This window comes from Malania oleifera, chromosome 12, assembly GCF_029873635.1.
Source record: "Malania oleifera isolate guangnan ecotype guangnan chromosome 12, ASM2987363v1, whole genome shotgun sequence".
In the NCBI taxonomy this organism is placed as follows: Eukaryota; Viridiplantae; Streptophyta; class Magnoliopsida; order Santalales; family Ximeniaceae; genus Malania; species Malania oleifera.
The window spans coordinates 49,503,866-49,521,412 of record NC_080428.1 but is presented as its reverse complement, the minus strand read 5'-3'; the positions used below and the strand labels follow the sequence as shown (position 1 = coordinate 49,521,412).

Below are 17,547 nucleotides of genomic sequence, written 5' to 3'. Positions count from 1 at the left end.
CAAGAAGACGCATTCATAAACACATAATTGTCGATTTCTCTGTCACCCAATCACATTCACACATACATCATTATTTTACTGATAATTCCCGAGAATAAGGAAATCTACCCGCCCATATAAGTAGATTCCCTCTGCTATAGTGCTAACACCAGGGCACTCTCCTTTCTCAATAAGCCCTCAGGTTATGTATCCAGGTAAAGTCTCCGAGAATAGGGAAGGTCACCCGCCTATACAAGTGGCTTCCCTTTACTCTGGTATCCATAAATAATTACCAGAGTACTCACCTAGCTCGGCAAACCCTCAGGTGGAGTATTATACTTTACCATAAATACTTAAGTAATTAAAATTACATGCAACCAATGCCAATCATTTCATAAAGTTCCACACATATACGCATGCCACAATCAATCCACACTGGATACACACATAATCCATTCTCACCCACACAGGGTCCATATCCACATAGAATGCAACGTCCACACAAGACTCTAGTACACACGACATACACATCCACACAGGACTAATCAACCACACAAATTACACGGTCCACACAGGACTAATCAATCACATAGGTTACATGGTCCACACAGGACTAATCAACCGCACAGGTTACACAGTCCACACAGGACTAATCATCACACAGATTACAAAATATACCACCATGTTCATGGTAAATAGGTAAAACAAACTCCTCATACCACTGCCAATGTTTTACCCCCCAACATAAACGCTCATATAATGGCCTCCTCATACCACTGCCAATGTTATATGACAGTTATATCAGGTACGATATAACGACCTCCTCATACCACTACCAACGTTATATCGTAATTTACATGAACCACAACACAAATCAAAAGCAAATTCAATCACTCAAACACATCCACACATCTACCACAGTATACACAATCAACCAGTATTTCCAACCAAGAAGAAATTGCAGCCCAAATAGTATTCACAATCACAATAAATCATCATCCCATAGTATTCGCAACCATTTAATTTTCAAAGTTATTTTCATGCCACATAATTTTTTCCAATATATTATATATTCAAAAATAGCATTTTCAATACCTACACGGTTCAGGAAATTATACCTAAATATGTAGATTTTATACCCAAAATTAGTCGGTTTAAAATTAATAAAAATGTTGTTATAAAATATTTCCTCTTACTTGCTCTTCGGAATTCCTGCCTAAACCAAACAAAATGAGACCCTGTATTCCAAAAATTCCCAACGTACTCAAATCTTAGAAAAAATACCAATTTTAATACTTCTTAGGCTCCAAATAATTATATTTATTAAGAAAATTCCAAAATAACTCACTTACCTTGATTTTGGGATGTTTCTCAAACTTCTCAAATCGAAATTCTGCTCCACCTATGTTGTAGAGAATCTTCCAAAGAGTCTTGTGGTAACTTCCGATTGTTAAACGGAGGAGAAACGGGGCCAGAAACTTAGAGAGAAGGTGAGAAGGCCGTTTTTTTAGAGAGGGAGAGAGAGGCTACATGCAGAATTTTTGCACTGAAAATGAAAGGAATCTCTATTTATAAATAAGGATTCGTCAACGAGACATGTGGACTCGTTGACGAGTTCAAGAACACCGTTCGTGGATGAAACCGGAAACTCGTCGACGAATATCAGTAATATGAAAACCCTTCTCGGTAACTCCTCGTCGACGAGACATGTGCCCTCGTCAACAAGTCAAGGCAGAACACTTGTCGACGAGATTAGTTGGTTCGTTGACGATTTCTTACTGACACCCTTTAAAATATTTTTTTCTCTTCTCTTTTCTCTTCTTTTATTATTTTTATTAATTAATTTTTTCGGGTTACAAACGCTGTAATGGTTGGAGTGATCTACGTCAGACTCCATAATGGTAAATCTCCCAAGAGTCAAACCTCGCCACTATAAAAGGGGGTATTGCTGAGAGGTAAAAGTATCTCATTTAAACCCATCTTTACTATTGCTTACAACTTATTTAAAGCAGTTTCTTACTTAGACATCTGAGTGATCCCTCGGAGTACACCCTGAGTCCTCCAAACTACTCTCATTTGTTTCTTTTTCAGGCAATTAAGATTGAAAAATTCATTGGAGATCCTTTGACATTTTATCCTGCAACAGTATATATATATATATTCCCTTTCCTGACATTGAATATTATACAGTACACAACTTTCATGGGAAGAAGGTAGAAAAAAAAAAAAAAACTTTGAATTTGTTAATGGAAATATCCTGTCATGATCATGATGTTGTGTGTGCTTGCTCATTCATGCTCCGTGCCTATTTTATTTTTATTTATATATATATATATTTTTGTGATTAAAACAACCCAACATATAATATTTAAAAACAATCATCATCTATGAATTTACTATGAGCTGACTAGACTGTAAACCATACTAAACAAAATAGATAAAAATTTATTAATTTGAACCAAATTCTATTCGCCTAAATTCTTATAACCGAACTATACATAAAATGAGTTGGATATGATTTTAAAAAAAATTATCTATTACTAAAATGATCAAATTGGATTATCCAACAAGTATCTATCAACCCATTAAAAAAAAGCTGAAATTCATAACCTAGTAATTATTGATCAATTGTTGTGTTTGTGAGTACGTTTTTCTAATATTGGATTTGGATTTTATTAGATTTGAATAAAATTGTATGTTATATCTTATTCACATTCAATACAAATGTAAATATGGGGTTTGAGGTTTTTTTAAGAGATTAATTCTGATTTTAAAATTTGGGGCTTTTGCCCTCGAGTGTTTAGCAGTGAATTGGGAGTGGGCCTTGGCAGTGGGCTGACTGGGCGCCAATCGTCTGGGCTCATGGGCTTCTGCCCCGAGTCCCGACTGAAATCAGAAGTGAAGCCCTGGAAAGAGCGGCATATTCGCGCTCGCCGCACGGCTTGAGGGAGGGGTGAGGCTTCACCAGACTCCACGCTCCAAACTCCAGTGTCCACTCTCCGGTTTGCCCTCGCCCTCGCCTCCGCCTTCTCCTTCGCCTTAACGGTTTTGAGGGCTGAGGCTTCACCAGTACCCGAAGAGAGCTTCACTTCGGCTGTTCTCTGTTTGCAACTTCGTGTCTTCGTCGATCTTCGCCTACGGCCCGGCAGGCCTCCATCTTCCACCGCTCGACAGAGTCAGCAAACCGCAGGCCCGCAGCGGCCGCACCATTTATTCCGGCGAAGGGGTATGTCCCTGTCAGCCTTTAAAATTTGATTTCAACTCATATATTTCGAATCTATATTTCTTTTAAAAATTAATGATTGTTTGTGTCTTTGTGATTTGATTTTTAACAGTAATAATAATACAGATTACAACACCGATCTTTGAGGAATTAAAACGCTGATCTTTGTCATCTAAACACTGATTTTGAAGTAATATACAGTGATTGTTGAATAATAAAAATGCTAATTAGAAAAAAAAATTATGCATTGAATTTTACATACTAAAAGCACTAATTAACGTGCTGATTTTTGAAATATAGGTAAAACACACTAAAGGCACTAAGTAAAACACTAATTTTTGAAACATTAAAAGCTCTAATTGACCATTTTTTAAGCATTAAAATCATAATCAAGAAATTAATTTTTAAGCATTAGAACACTGATTTTCAAACACCTAGACACCTTAAAACACTGTTGTTTTTACTAATTAAGAAACCAAAAATACTGATTTCTAAACACTAAAGGTAATAATTTAAACACTGACTTTTTGAAGTGTTAAAACACTGATTTTCAGAGTTAAACCATTGACCCTTTTTAAGCACTACAAAACACATGTTTTAACACATTAATACAATAATGCTAGAAGCATTCATTATTGAAAATTATGAATACCAAAATTAGTATTCATTACAAAAATGAGTATTTGTAAAAATTAAATTAGCTAATGAATCTATCACTGAATTATCAATTTAGATCAGTCAATGAACTTTGTGTCTGTATTCTTCATGTTCTGTTAAATATAAGTGCTGTGTTCAGTGCATGACTTCTATTGAAAATTATGAATTCCATTGGTTTACCAATTTCTATGATGTTCGCAGCTGGCTGTTGTTGGGGCTTCTACATATATATACTGTTAGACACTTGATTTTTGCTTGATTTCTTTGAGATGACATTAAGAACGAGGCTTATAGTCTTATACTGTTGTTGAGACTTATATTGTTCACAACTTCACATTAAGTATTAATGAATATCTATTCCTTTCCTATTCGATTTATATTGGATGCATGCTTTTGCGCGTATGTGTGCCTTTTTCTTATAAATTATTATATCTCTATATAATTTTTACTTCCATTTTCACATTATTCTATTTCATGAGCCAAACATAAATTTCATTTCTGTATGAAACAATTAAAATTTTTGACATAAATGCATGTTTCTTTCGTATATGTTTCCATTTTAGACTTATAAATATTACCTCCATATAACTTCTCACAATGTAAATGCAATTTACTTTTTTTTTATAATTTCATTTTTATTATTCTTTTTTCATAATTAATTTTGATTTTTAATATACGAAATTAGTTTTAGAAAATTATGTTAGAATGTGTCATTACTGTGCCCAAAAATATATTTTAAAAGGAATGCAAAAAAGTGTTTTAGCTAGGAATGCCGACTGAAAAATTACTTAAAATTCAAAATATATTTACATTAGGAGCTTGGGGTTTAAACCTGAGTTTAGATTTATTTGAATTTATATAAAAATGTAGTATAGATCTATTTTAAGTTTAGCAAACAGACAAGATTCAAATTTAATATTCGGAATCGCTGTGCTTCCAAAACAGGGTATTAATTTGCACTTGAATAGGGTTTGGAAGCTTGGATTTTAGGTGTGGAGTACTCCCAATAAGGTGGCCAAAATTTGCTTCCCCATGGTTGCCAAATCTGCGAAATTCTGTAGAGTACTCCCAATAAGGTGGCCAAAATAGGGATCCTTGAGTGTGTTAACAAACGAGGAAATGACCTCCCTATCCTCCATCGGAGGATGTACTTGTTCAGCGGTTTCCCTCTACTGGTAAGCTTACTCCTTAAATGACTCGCTTGTTTTCTTTTCCATGTTTTGCAGTGTTAACCTATCTGGATCCATTTCAATCACGTGCTGGTACTGAGCTATAAAAGTTCGAGTCAGATCCTTCCAGGTGCAGATGTTTGCCGGTCCAAGTGGATGTAACATCTTAAGGCTGCCCCTGTTAAACTATCCTGAAAGCAATGGATAAGGAGTTTGTCATTATTCGAATGTGCTGCCATTTTTTGGCAATACATCTTCAAATGAGTAGGGACACCTTGAACCATTAAACTTCTTGAAATCTGGCACTTTGAATTTGGGAGGCAAGACCAATTTGGCACTAGGCACAAATCGAATGCGTCAACTGATCCAAACACATTTGTTCCCTCCATTGCCCTCAGGCGCTCCTCCAACACCTCGTATTTACGATTAAACTCGGAGGTTGGAGTTTGCTCCTTGCTTGCTTCTTTAGTTGCTCCTTTTTCTCCAGAATCAAGAATTACAAGTGGTGGCATCTCCATTGACAATAACCCTGACACTGGTACAGTTGGGATGAATGGTTGTGCACTCAAACTAGGACCAGTCTCCACTTCATTGGTTGAACTGGAGGGCGAGTTTCCATAGGTGTAGACTTGGGTGGAAACAAAGGCTCCTCTTCTATCACAGGTTCTGGAATCTGCGCAACTTTTCCCTTGTTTATAGTGGTCATCATTTCCATGAGCTGGCTTATCTGCTCTTTAATTTCCCTTACATCCCAACTTATTTCCTCCTAACCTTGTTCCAAACCCATCACGTGGTTCTCCATTTGTTCACTCATTATTCTGGCCTTCCTTCTGGTATTATAATGATGCTTTTGTTGCTTAATGTTGACACCCTCAAACTTTGTACGGATGATTCTTTCTCTGCAAATTACTTTTTTTCTTAATAGGTGTATGCATGAATATGTACACAAATGCATGAACATGCATGCAACCTAAATTACTTTTCCAGAATTCTTCGGAAGACCTCATCACCTAATGAAACTCCCAATTCAACTTAGCTCCTAATATACAATCCTCAACTTAATTCAGGTTGTCTTCTCCAACTTGTAGGAAAATTTATTTTCCTCTGTCAACTCCTAGGAATCGCCCCACCTGTTGAGTATTCTGCTTCTGACAAATTTTTCAATTAGGAATTCTTTCATGCAGCCCTTCTTTTCCCTTTAACCATACCGTTCCTGTTAAGATAAGACTTGGCAACAAACCCTCTATCAGAAAAAGTGGGAACTTCTTAAAGGCACAATGGTTGGAGATTGGAAGGATTAATGCACTAACTTGACCAGATTGCCTCTTGGGACCTTCCTTAATCATTTGAATTCCCTTAATTCAACTACTTTTCTTATGATTCTGTTGGACTCCAAAACACTACTGAACCTATATTTCCTCTTCATTGTATACCACTACTGAGTTGTCCATAAGATGACTCGGGGTTTTTCCAAAATTTTGACTAAGTAGCACGTATGCCTAAAATGGATGAAAAGCATGGGACACCACACAAAGGAACTCAAACAGACACAACAAAGACTGGACTAAGTCATATGAAGAAGGATGAAGCTTCTGTCCCAACCCTATGTGAATTTTATCACTTATAGGTTTTCACCAAGGCCCTATTATAAGGGAGAAAGCTAGGGTTAAAATATGTGTGGTTCAAGCTCTATTCCTTATCAACAATAGGTTCCCAGCATGCCCCCTATCCTTACCCAATGGGCTTAGACAAAGTTCAATCTGAGCGGAGTGGTTCATGCACCCCCAAAGACCTTGTCTCATGACAGCTAACGATACTGTGCTCCTTTCTATTCCTAAAAGGTAAAGCCTAGGTAGAAGGCTCGTTAAAATATGTGTGCTTATATATTTCTTTTAAAGCCTATCCCTTTAATTCCCCACATATCATTAAACCCTGCACCTATTTATCCATCCATTCCATACATGCAAGAATTATATATACAGGTAAAATAAGTATGCAACAATCAACCATATTTACAAATAAAACATCATGGAGCAATCAAAAGACCATTAAGTTCAAATTTGGGATAATTCAAAACTAATTGACAGCTCGACTCTCTAAGTCCCCAGCAAAGTCGCCAAACTATCGCAACATCCCGAAGAAGGGTCTGGAATGGCGAGGGATAATAGATCTAGAAATTTGAATGGAGTCGCCACTAACCTATTATTTACCTTAGTGCGGTTCCTATTTACTACTTATTGATTGGTCTTTAGACTATTCCTAGGCCAAGGAACAGTAGCTTTAGTTTGCTTTACCAGAATCAGGATCAGGAGTTCGGTTATGCGAGGGGAAGGTAGTAGCATTCCTTACGCACCCGTTCTACGAACGGTACCTAATTAATTATGAATTATCCCTAAATTGAATTTTGATGGTCTTTAATTAACTCTTTAAAAGTAAACAAATAAATAAATAAACAAAATAAATAAACAAATAAATAAAAGTAAGCAAATAAATAAATAAATAAAAATGAAAAATGAAAAATCACAGTGCGATTAGGAATGTCTAATAATACCTCCAAATGAGGGGATCTTGTTAGATAAACCTTCCTTAGAGCTAATATAGGTGAGGTCTGAAATACCTTTTTACCTATTTTGAAATCATTGGGACGCACCCACAGAAAAACAATTAAAATCATAAAAAAATATCTTTGAAAACATTCCCAGATTTTTCAAAATTTTGTAAAAATTTTCAAAAATTTTTCAACATTTTTTTAAAGCCTTCTGGGATTTTTAGAGAATTTTTTCTCATTTTTTTCGTATTTGTATTTTTCTATTTTTTTTTTAAATTTTGAGCCAAAATAACTCAAAATATTTTTCTTGACTTCAAAAATATTGTTCCAAACTTTTATTTATTTTTTTTTGATTTTTCTCTACTTAAATAATATAAGAAAACTAACTAAAAGTGTAAATAAATAAAATAATTAATAAAATAAATAAATAAATGGTTTAGGTAAAACAAACCGGTTTGGCCAGTCTGAACCGGGTTAACTGGTCTGGCTCAGTGGGTCATGTGTCTACCTAGAGTAGGCCTGATAAAACGGGTCATGACTTGACGGGTCGCCCATAACCCGCCCGGTTAAGATGGGTTTGGGTACATAAAAATCAACTTGTTTATAAACGGGTCAACCTGTGACCCGTCCATTAATAAAAAGGTCTATCCGGGTTCGGGTCGGGTCACCCATGGGTGAACCTTTTATTTGGCTTATAAATTAGTGGTAACTGGAACCCCCACCCGTCTACTGACTGCTGTGCGTGCTGAGAGATCAAAGATTCAAACATAAAAGTGATAAAACCCTAATCGTCTAATCCTATTCCTGCGGCGCCGCGGCTCTGGCTGCCTCCTGCTGGTGCGCTGCTGCGATCCACTCCCCGATTGGCTGAGCTCGAGTCCTCGTCTGATGACTCTGATCGTCTCCTCCACACTTCCACAGTCGTCAGGCCCCCAAGCTCCACAGACCACTGTCCACTCTCCAATAATCTGATTAATGGAACTCTCATTGCTGTTAAAAGGCTCCTCAATAATCTGTAAGTTTGCTGACTAGTTTATTCTTTGGCTATAAATCTTATTATTTCTTTTTTATGCTATCAAAATCTATGCTTACCAGCTGCTTTTTTTTTTTTAAATTTCTTCTCATAGAGGACAAGCTGAAAAAGAATTTAGAGTGGAAGTTGAGGCTATTGAGGATATTGCATCGAACGAACCCAGTCTCTTTATCACTTTAAGTTTAAGCTCCCATCTCCCCTTTTTTTTTTTTTTTTAGTGCTTGTGACCGAAGCCATGAAAAAAAGTTTAGCATTCTATGTTCTACTCTACTAAAATCAACAGAAGAATAACACTTGTTTAACAAATTCTTTCATATCATATTTACTATCATCTGACAATGCTTTGTTATTAATATCTAGCAAGTGGGAATGCATTTCCCTTGCAAGAATTAAATTACTTGGGCATCAATGCAGTATTTTTTTTTTTAATGTCATTTTATATGAAAATTTAAAAAAATTTTCAAATAAATAAATTATTTTTTTAAACGGGTGACCTGTGACTCGCCCGTTTATTAAACGAGTGGGTAAGGGTTGATATGTGTGTGATCCATTTAGTATTGACCCGTTCATGACCCGACCCGTTTATGTCCCGGCCCATTCGTGAGGACCCGGCCCACCCACCCGTTTTGCCGCCCCTAACCCAGAGTGGTGACATGTGACATCTTTTATTCACTCTTTTTTTTAAAAAAGAAAATCCAATGAAAAAATTCAATTTTTTTTCTTAATTTTATAGAAGGAATTTTTTTTTATATAAGCCCTGGTGTCTACATATTATGGTATAGTAAAGTATGGGAGATAAGGGTGGAGTGTACCTAGAAAGTGGCAGTGGAAATAAGGTCATTGGTGTGGAGGATGGCATTGGAGTTAAGGGGTAGGGCAGCATGAAGCATGCACAACAGTGATTGCCACTGGTTCACACTCACTGAGTCACCCACAAACATTATTTGCTTTCCCCTCTTCCTTTCCAGAAAATTTATCCCATCAAATCTGGGCAAGTCACAGTGGAGGAGCTGCCACCGTTAATGGAGGTAGCCGTGGTTGGGGTGGGCTGTAATTCTGGCAGTCAAAATGTACGGACACGCCGACGAGTTGTAAAGATGATAGGAAGCATCCGGCACCCACCTCCCTTCGTACACACTGCACCCAGTTCCTCCTTTCTCTGTTCTCAATCTCCCATTCTTGCCGTTTGAAAATTTTCAGAGCTCGCTGTCACGCACCAACCCCAAACGACGAATGAAACCGAACAGATAATAAACCTGCTATTTTGAATTATTGCTCCCGAAAGTTCACCCATCATAATTTCTTGCTGCGGCAGGGAGAGGCACAGGCGGCAATGTGATGAAATTTGAACATTAAATAAGCAGAGAGGAGGCAGAGACAATGGAGGGGCTGAGATGGAAATTAGGAAACAGAGGATTGTGGAGAAGCACTGTACCTCTTCCTCTTCTTGCTGTGTGAAGCCCCTATTTATAGGACTTAAGGAATAATCTAATTAACTAATTAAATTCAAACCAGACATTCAAAATTAAAACTAATTTGCAATTTAAATTTGATTAACCAAACTTAAATTTACTCAATCACTCTTAATTAGCTAATCAGCTTTAAATTATGATTTTCTAACTGAATTTGAATTGTGTGTGTGTGCATGTGCCAACATGAAGAATCGAGGCTCCTTCACTTCAATTTTCTTTTTCTGTCATTTTTCATTTTTTTTTTATTTTTCAATGTAAAATTTATTTCTTTGTATATTTTATTTTTTTATTTTTCTGTATTTCCTTTTTTTTTTTTTTACTTTATATATGAAATAAAAATTTTATGGTTGTTCCACGGCCCTGGACAAATTGGGGTGTCTACACCTTTCTTTCTTCCTTTTTTAACAGCTGAAAAAATCCTGCTTTACTGGCCATATGCTGCATAAGGTCAGGAGCACATCTCACCAGGCTTGGTTTTATCTCATTTCTAACACTGTTGTCCATTGATCTTATGTCTGACTTGGACTTTGGACTTTGAAGTTCCTTATCCATTACCAAAGAGTTAGTTGGGTTGAGACATCAGAACCAGCTTTAGAAGCTAAAACAGCTGAATCTGTACGTAGTATTTACAGAAGAAACCTCCTTTAAAATGGAGTCAGGATCCAAGGAACCAGTACCCTGGAATTTCTTCAACCTTTTCACTAATACTCTCTTCTAACATCTGAGGAGCATGGTTTTTTGATTCTGACTTTGTAGAGCCGGTGCTGCTGTTGCGCCGTCCCCCACTCCCATCCTGGGGCAGTAAGGGTTTTTCCATTCTGGGGTTTAGAATTATGCTCAAGAGTTTGTACCTGCCTATTTCCAGATCTTCGTAATTATATTTTTAGCATATGAATATGTTGGAGGCTTGCCAAATGCCAATAAATTGGCCTATTACGGCATCTTTACCTATCTCAGCACCAATCTGAAAGATCTCTCTTGGAGGATTGATTAAAAATCTTCCTTCCGGTCTGATAGGTTTGTAATACTGCAAGACTGCATTTGCAGAATTCAGATCACCAAACAGGCTACTATATGAGAGATCATTGCCTTGATAAGACTCTCCTTTATGCTTAGCATTTCATTTCTGTGATATGACTCAATCTCATGGGATGGTTATTTATCAATTCTGATCACAAACATTACAGACTCTTGATTTTCAAGTTTCTTGAATTGAATTTTGAGAAAATATACCCATTATGGAAAAAATACACTCATAAACTACCAATTCAAACAACTAGTGAAAATTGAGTGAGAAATTCAGTAGAGGTCAGCATACACTGAAGAATAAAATCAGAGAAAGTCAAGAGAATTAAGAAAGCTGATGCATATTAGTAACAAAATACTGAACTGTGCCAAGAGAAAAAATCAGATTTCCTGCAAATTATCTTGAGTCCTTCAACAAACTATGTTGCTTATTGAATTTGATATAAATAATTAATGTGTGGTGCCAGGTGTGTATTTGTTAAAGAACTAAACACATCTCAAGCAATTTCATTATGGAAATTGAGATTATGTGAAATCTAATTCATGAAAATTTCACCAGCTTTAATAATTTTCAGTCGTTGCTTGAATCTGGGGCTGTATAATATTTTTAAATTTATTTTTGTCAATTTAATTCTTTTGTATCAGTTTGTATGGCCATATAAATGTACTCAAATTATGTTGTTTTATTAGATTTTGTTTTATCGGGTGATGGGGAATCTACTTGAAAATTGAGGTCTGTGAAGGTATATTTTGGAATCCACAGGAGCTTTCGTTAGGATTTTTAAATCAATTGGCAAATCAATTATGATTCTATTTAATGTTAGGATTATTTAATGTTTGTCAGGATTCCCAAATCAGTTAGGATTCGAGGGAATATTTACAGTCCTAATAGGAGTCAGTTTCTCTGCCCTATATATATGTGTACCCTATGGGGCTTTTGGCATTCAAGCAAGAACATAATTCATAGCCTTTAGCTAACTTGGAGGCAGATCCCCTCGAAGTGATCAAGCCCTATTTCTCTTAATATTTTCCATTCTTTGAATTTCTACAATTTCTCCAAGATAAAATCCCAAGGTCTTATCATTTGGTATCAGAATAGGCATTCTTGTGGATGCGGTTAACCCGCCAACAAAAGTAAGATCTTGGAATTCTTGATCTTTACTCATACACAATGGCCTTAGAAAACTCAGCAGAGTCCTAGATGGAAGCTAGGCTAAAGGTTGAACTTAGCAATATGTTTTAAGTCTCAATTTGAAGAGATCTAGGCATTGCCCTCAAACTACTCAGTACATCTCCCCATAAAAAGAGAGAAGATGATGTCTCTACATCAGCTAATCGTAGGGAGCAGTCGTACATGTGTGAAGGAGGTTAACCAGGAAAGCGTGATCATGATCCTTCCTGTATGAAGGTGGAATTTCCTCGATGGGATAGTGATGACCGTACCGGTTGGGTTTCTAGGGCTGAAAAATGCTTTCGCTTTCACCGCACTCCAAAAATGTAAAAAGTTGAGATTGCCTCTATTAGTCTGGATGACGATGCTATTCAATGGTATGATTGGTTTAAAGCTTGTTATATAATGCCTTCGTGGGCAGAATTTGTTTCTAGATTACTTGTCCAATTTGGGCCCATTGGATATGTGAATATCATTGGAGATCTTGGTAAAATTCTCCAAACTAGCATTGTCTTGGAGTATCAGACACGATTTGAGCGGCTTTCAAACAGAACTAAAGATGGGAATGAAAGCTAACTTGTCAATACTTTTATTGAAGGTCTCCTACCCAACATTTGGCGTGAGGTCAAAGTGCATCAGCATGAACTATGATTGATGCAATTTCCTTAGCACGGTTTGAAGAAGAAAAGTTGAGAGAAGAACACCGTCGTTTTAACAAGACCAATAGCAAGCAGAATGACAGCAAAACTACCACACCATTTGTTCCTCACAATCCCCCTCCAAATGATTGACTCAGAAGGAACTTAAAGAGCGAATGACAAAAGTACTATGTTGGCATTGTGATGAAAAATGGCATAGAGAGCACCATAACGAAAAAAGGACAACTCTTGATGATTGACCCAGTGGAGGGGCCAAAAGAGGTTGAGGATGACTTCCCCACCCCCCCCCCCCCCCCTATTCAGAAGGTATGAAATCTGATGATAATGATGAATCTATCATTTTTTGTTTTTTTGGATACGCCGGGTTTCTTGGGCTTATGCGTCAGACTAATCCCATGCCTACGCCAGCCGTGCCCACAACCAACATGTAGGAGGTAAATTCGGATATGCGCTGCAAGCGGCAGGGTTTGAACCCCAGATCCACCGTTGTAAGCGGTCTTCTGGTGAACCTCCTTACCACTTGAGCTTATGCTTGGGGGCAATCTATCACTTCTTTAGTTCATGCTTTAGTTGGTTATGCTAATCCTTGAACCATGAAAATTAGAGGCTTCCTAAAATGTCAACCTATTACTATCTTAATTGATACGGGTAGCACTAATAATTTCGTGGACACTAAAATTTCTAAACGGGTAGCCCTATGGAGCAATGTGAAAAGTTTAATGTGAGGTTTGCAGATGAATGGACCTTGACATGTCAAAGCAAGTGTCCGAAGGTTAAACTTACTATGCAAAATCATGGGTTGTATGTTGATTTCTTTTTGCTGCCATTAGAAACCTATGAAGTGGTTTTGGGTATTGAATGGTTAAGGACTTTAGGTGAGATAGCTTGGAATTTCTCTAAATTGGTTATGAAGTTCGCTGTGAATGACTAGCGAGTTACTCTTAAAGGCAAACGTTGTGGTAATGTCACTACAATTTCAAGCCATCATATGGAGAAGCTCCTTAAAAAGGAGCGACGTGGCTGCCTAGTACAACTTCGAGCATCAAAGGAGTTATAACATCAATCTGGGCAGGATGAAGTTCTAGAGTCTTTTATTTTAGAATTTTCTAACCTATTTGAGGAGCCACAGGGATTGCCACCTCAGCAAATGCATGATTGCCGCATTCCTCTATTGTCAGATCATTCAGGTCATTTGCAAACTCTACTCTCCACTCTTCGTGAGCATCATCTGTTTGTCAAGAAACCTAAATGCAGTTTTTCTCGACCACATGTGGAATACCTTAGGCATATTGTTTCCCAAGAAGGTGTGTTAGTTGACCCTTCTAAAATATAAGTGATAACAAACTGGCCTATTCCACAAACAATAAAAATGATGCGAGGATTTTTGGGGTTGACTGGTTACTACCGCAAGTGTGTCAAGGATTATGGAATGATTAGTGCTCCATTGACCACTCTATTGAAAAAAGGATGCATTTAAATGGAGTAAGGAAGTTGAACAAGCCTTTGTCAAGCTTAAGAATGCAATGACCACCACACCAATTCTTGCCTTGCTAGAATACAACGAGGTGTTCATCATTGGGTCTGATGCATCAGGAGTTGACATTGGTGCAGTTTTAATGCAAGACAGACGGCCCAATGCTTTTACCAATAAAGCTTTTTCTCCATCCCACGTTGGCATGACTGACAAAGAGATGCTAGCCATTGTGCATGCAGCTACAAAGTGGAGTGATTCTTGGAGTTTATTGCTGCTCAGCCTTGAGGACAAGGCTGATTTGAAGGAATTCAATTGGGATTTCTAATTAATATTATTCCCAAATCAATTAGGATTTTATTTAATGTTAGGATTATTTAATGTTTGTTAGTTAGGATTCCCAAATCAATTGGGGTTTCTAATTAATGCGAGTCTTAAATCAATTAGGATTCTATTTGATGTTTGGATTATTTAATGTTTGTTAGGAACTTAGGATTCACAAATGAGTTAGGATTTAAGGGGATATTTGACAGTCCTAATAGAGTTAGTTTCTCCACCCTATATATATGTGACCCCTATGGGGCTTTTGGCATTCAAGCAAGCAATGAAGTGATTACATAATTCATAGCCTTTAGCTAATTTGGAGGCAGATTCTCTCAAATTGATCAAACCCTATTTCTCTTAATATTTCCATTCTTTAAATTTCCTCAATTTCTCCATGATAAAACCCCAGGGTCTTATCAACTTTATGTCAAAAAATTTAGATTTATCTGCTAATGGAACCTGATGTTGTAGAAGTTATGCTTGGATCATTTTATCAAATGTCCACTTATTCAGTATTTTGGTATTTAGAAAGAAAAGATGTACACTAATGTCTTGGAATCATTTATTTGAATTCTCTTTTTTAGTCCCTAGTGTGAACTATTTTTTAGCTTATTCTAAATTTAACCAAAGTGAATTATCCAAAAAAACTGTGCAACTTTGAGCTGTAAATATTGAATCTTATTGTTAAAGTTTATGCTTGATTTTGCAGAAGGAATCTTCAACAATGAGTTTAATTTCCCAGAATGTTATCTCTAAAAACCGAGCAGCTAAGATTAAAAGGGAGGGCACCAATGAGCCTCTACGTTTGGAAGGGAATGAAGGTTTTGAAGATGGCAAGGAAACTAGTTTAGACATTTTCAGGAACAAGAAACAAAAGAAAGGAATTGAGGAAAAGCAGTTGGAGGTCGAGCAAAGGGAGATGACGAAGTTGGAAAACTTTTTATTTGGATCCCTTTATTCCCCTGTTGAATTTGGGAAGGAGGATCAGGAAGAAGTGAGAGATGGGTCTGAGAAAGGTTCTGCCTTATTCTTCACAGACTTGTTGGCCAACAGCGAGCTTTCTATTTACGAAGAGGATAGAGAGGGAAGTTGTGATGAAGAAGAAAATAAGCAAAGGAAGCCTGTTTGGGTGGATGAGGAGGAGGAGAGGACCAATATAGATATCTCTAAAGTTAACAGATTAAGGAAACTCAGGAAGGAGGAGGATGAGAGTTTGATTTCGGGTTCAGTGTATGTATCTAGGTTGAGGGCTCAGCATGCAAAGTTGAATCCAGGTACAGAATGGGCTCAATTTGATAAACAATCCAAGGGTTATGACTCTCATGATGATGGATCAGATGAGGAAAATGGGGTGGTCGAGGCCCGTGGTTACAAGGAACCTGTTAGTGATATCCTTCGAACAAATGAAGATCTTGTAGTGAAGAGCAGTGCTAAGTTGTTGCCTGGACTCCTTGAGCACTCTAGACTAATAGATGCAAACGCAGAGGATCCTTCAAATGGTCCTATAAACTCGGTTCAATTCCATCGAAATGCTCAGTTGCTACTTGCTGCTGGATTAGATCGAAGGCTTAGATTTTTTCAGATTGATGGCAAACGGAACACCAAAATTCAGAGCATATTCCTTGATGATTGCCCTATTCGAAAGGCGTCATTCTTTCCAGATGGGTCTCAGGTTATTATAGCAGGAAGAAGGAAGTTCTTTTATACCTTTGACTTGGTTAAAGCAAAAGTTGATAAAATAGGTCCCCTAACGGGTAGAGAGGAGAAGAGTTTGGAAGTTTTTGAGGTTTCCCCTGACTCTAGTACAATTGCCTTTGTGGGTAATGAAGGCTATATTTTATTGGTTTCGTCCAGAACAAAGGAACTAATTGGAACATTAAAGATGAATGGAACTGCTCGATCTTTAGCTTTTTCTGGTGATGGCCAACAACTATTGAGCTCTGGTGGTGATGGGCATATCTATCATTGGGATCTGAGAACAAGGGCTTGTTTCCACAAAGGTGTTGATGAGGGCTGCATTAGTGGTACAACTCTTTGTACATCCTCGAGTGGAACTTTGTTTGCTGCTGGTTCAACTAGTGGGATTGTGAATATTTACAACAGTGAGGAATTTGTAGGTGGCAAGAGAAAACCACTCAAATCTATCGAGAATCTAACCACCAAAGTTGATTTTTTGAAATTTAACTGTGATGCCCAGATATTGGCCATTAGTTCGAGCATGAAGAAGAACAGTTCAAAGCTGATACATGTTCCTTCATTTACTGTATTCTCCAATTGGCCTCCACCAAACCAGACCCTACATTATCCTCGGAGTTTGGATTTCAGTCCTGGTGGAGGTTTCATGGCTATGGGAAATGCTGCTGGGAAAGTGTTATTGTACAAGTTGCATCATTACCAACATGCCTAGAACAAGGTTAGTGCAGGACAAGGTAATTACTTGTTGGGCGTTTTCAGGATAGAAAAAGAATGTATTCTCTGTTAAGAATCTCTTTATTTTGATAATTAAGTGTTGTTTTAGCATTATTGAATTGTTATTGATGACTGATGGAGGTACAATTTTTGTGCCAAAGTTTTTGAAACATTTATTGCTTTCCTTATATATATCAGGCAAAAACTACAAAAAAAAAAAAAAGGGCTGAGGCTGCAATTCCAAGCATGTTAGCATGTTTCCCAGCATCCCATTAAGGATCGAACCTCAACCTTATTTGCTCTTTACTGGCATATTTGGTTGGAAGGAATTGGGGTCGATGGAATAGTAATTCCAGCTGCAATTCCTTTCTGTTGTTTGGTTACTTAATACTTCAGAATATTGGAA

At 37.2% G+C, this 17,547-nt stretch overlaps 1 protein-coding gene across 2 annotated transcripts; it reads left to right on the top strand.

Moving 5' to 3' along the window:
- Positions 1 to 2,811: 2,811 nt before the first annotated feature.
- LOC131145003 (U3 small nucleolar RNA-associated protein 18 homolog) lies at positions 2,812 to 17,313 on the top strand. 2 transcript variants are annotated; one of them, XM_058094021.1, is made up of 3 exons: positions 2,825 to 3,205; positions 5,086 to 8,591; positions 15,442 to 17,313. In XM_058094021.1, exon 3 carries the CDS (start codon positions 15,457 to 15,459, stop codon positions 17,137 to 17,139), a length of 1,683 nt encoding a protein of 560 aa, XP_057950004.1. In that variant the 5' UTR covers positions 2,825 to 3,205; positions 5,086 to 8,591; positions 15,442 to 15,456; the 3' UTR covers positions 17,140 to 17,313. The 2 variants fall into 2 exon arrangements, with proteins under 2 accessions (XP_057950003.1, XP_057950004.1); XM_058094020.1 differs by lacking the exon at positions 5,086 to 8,591 and having other exon boundaries at positions 2,812 to 3,205.
- Positions 17,314 to 17,547: the final 234 nt, after the last annotated feature.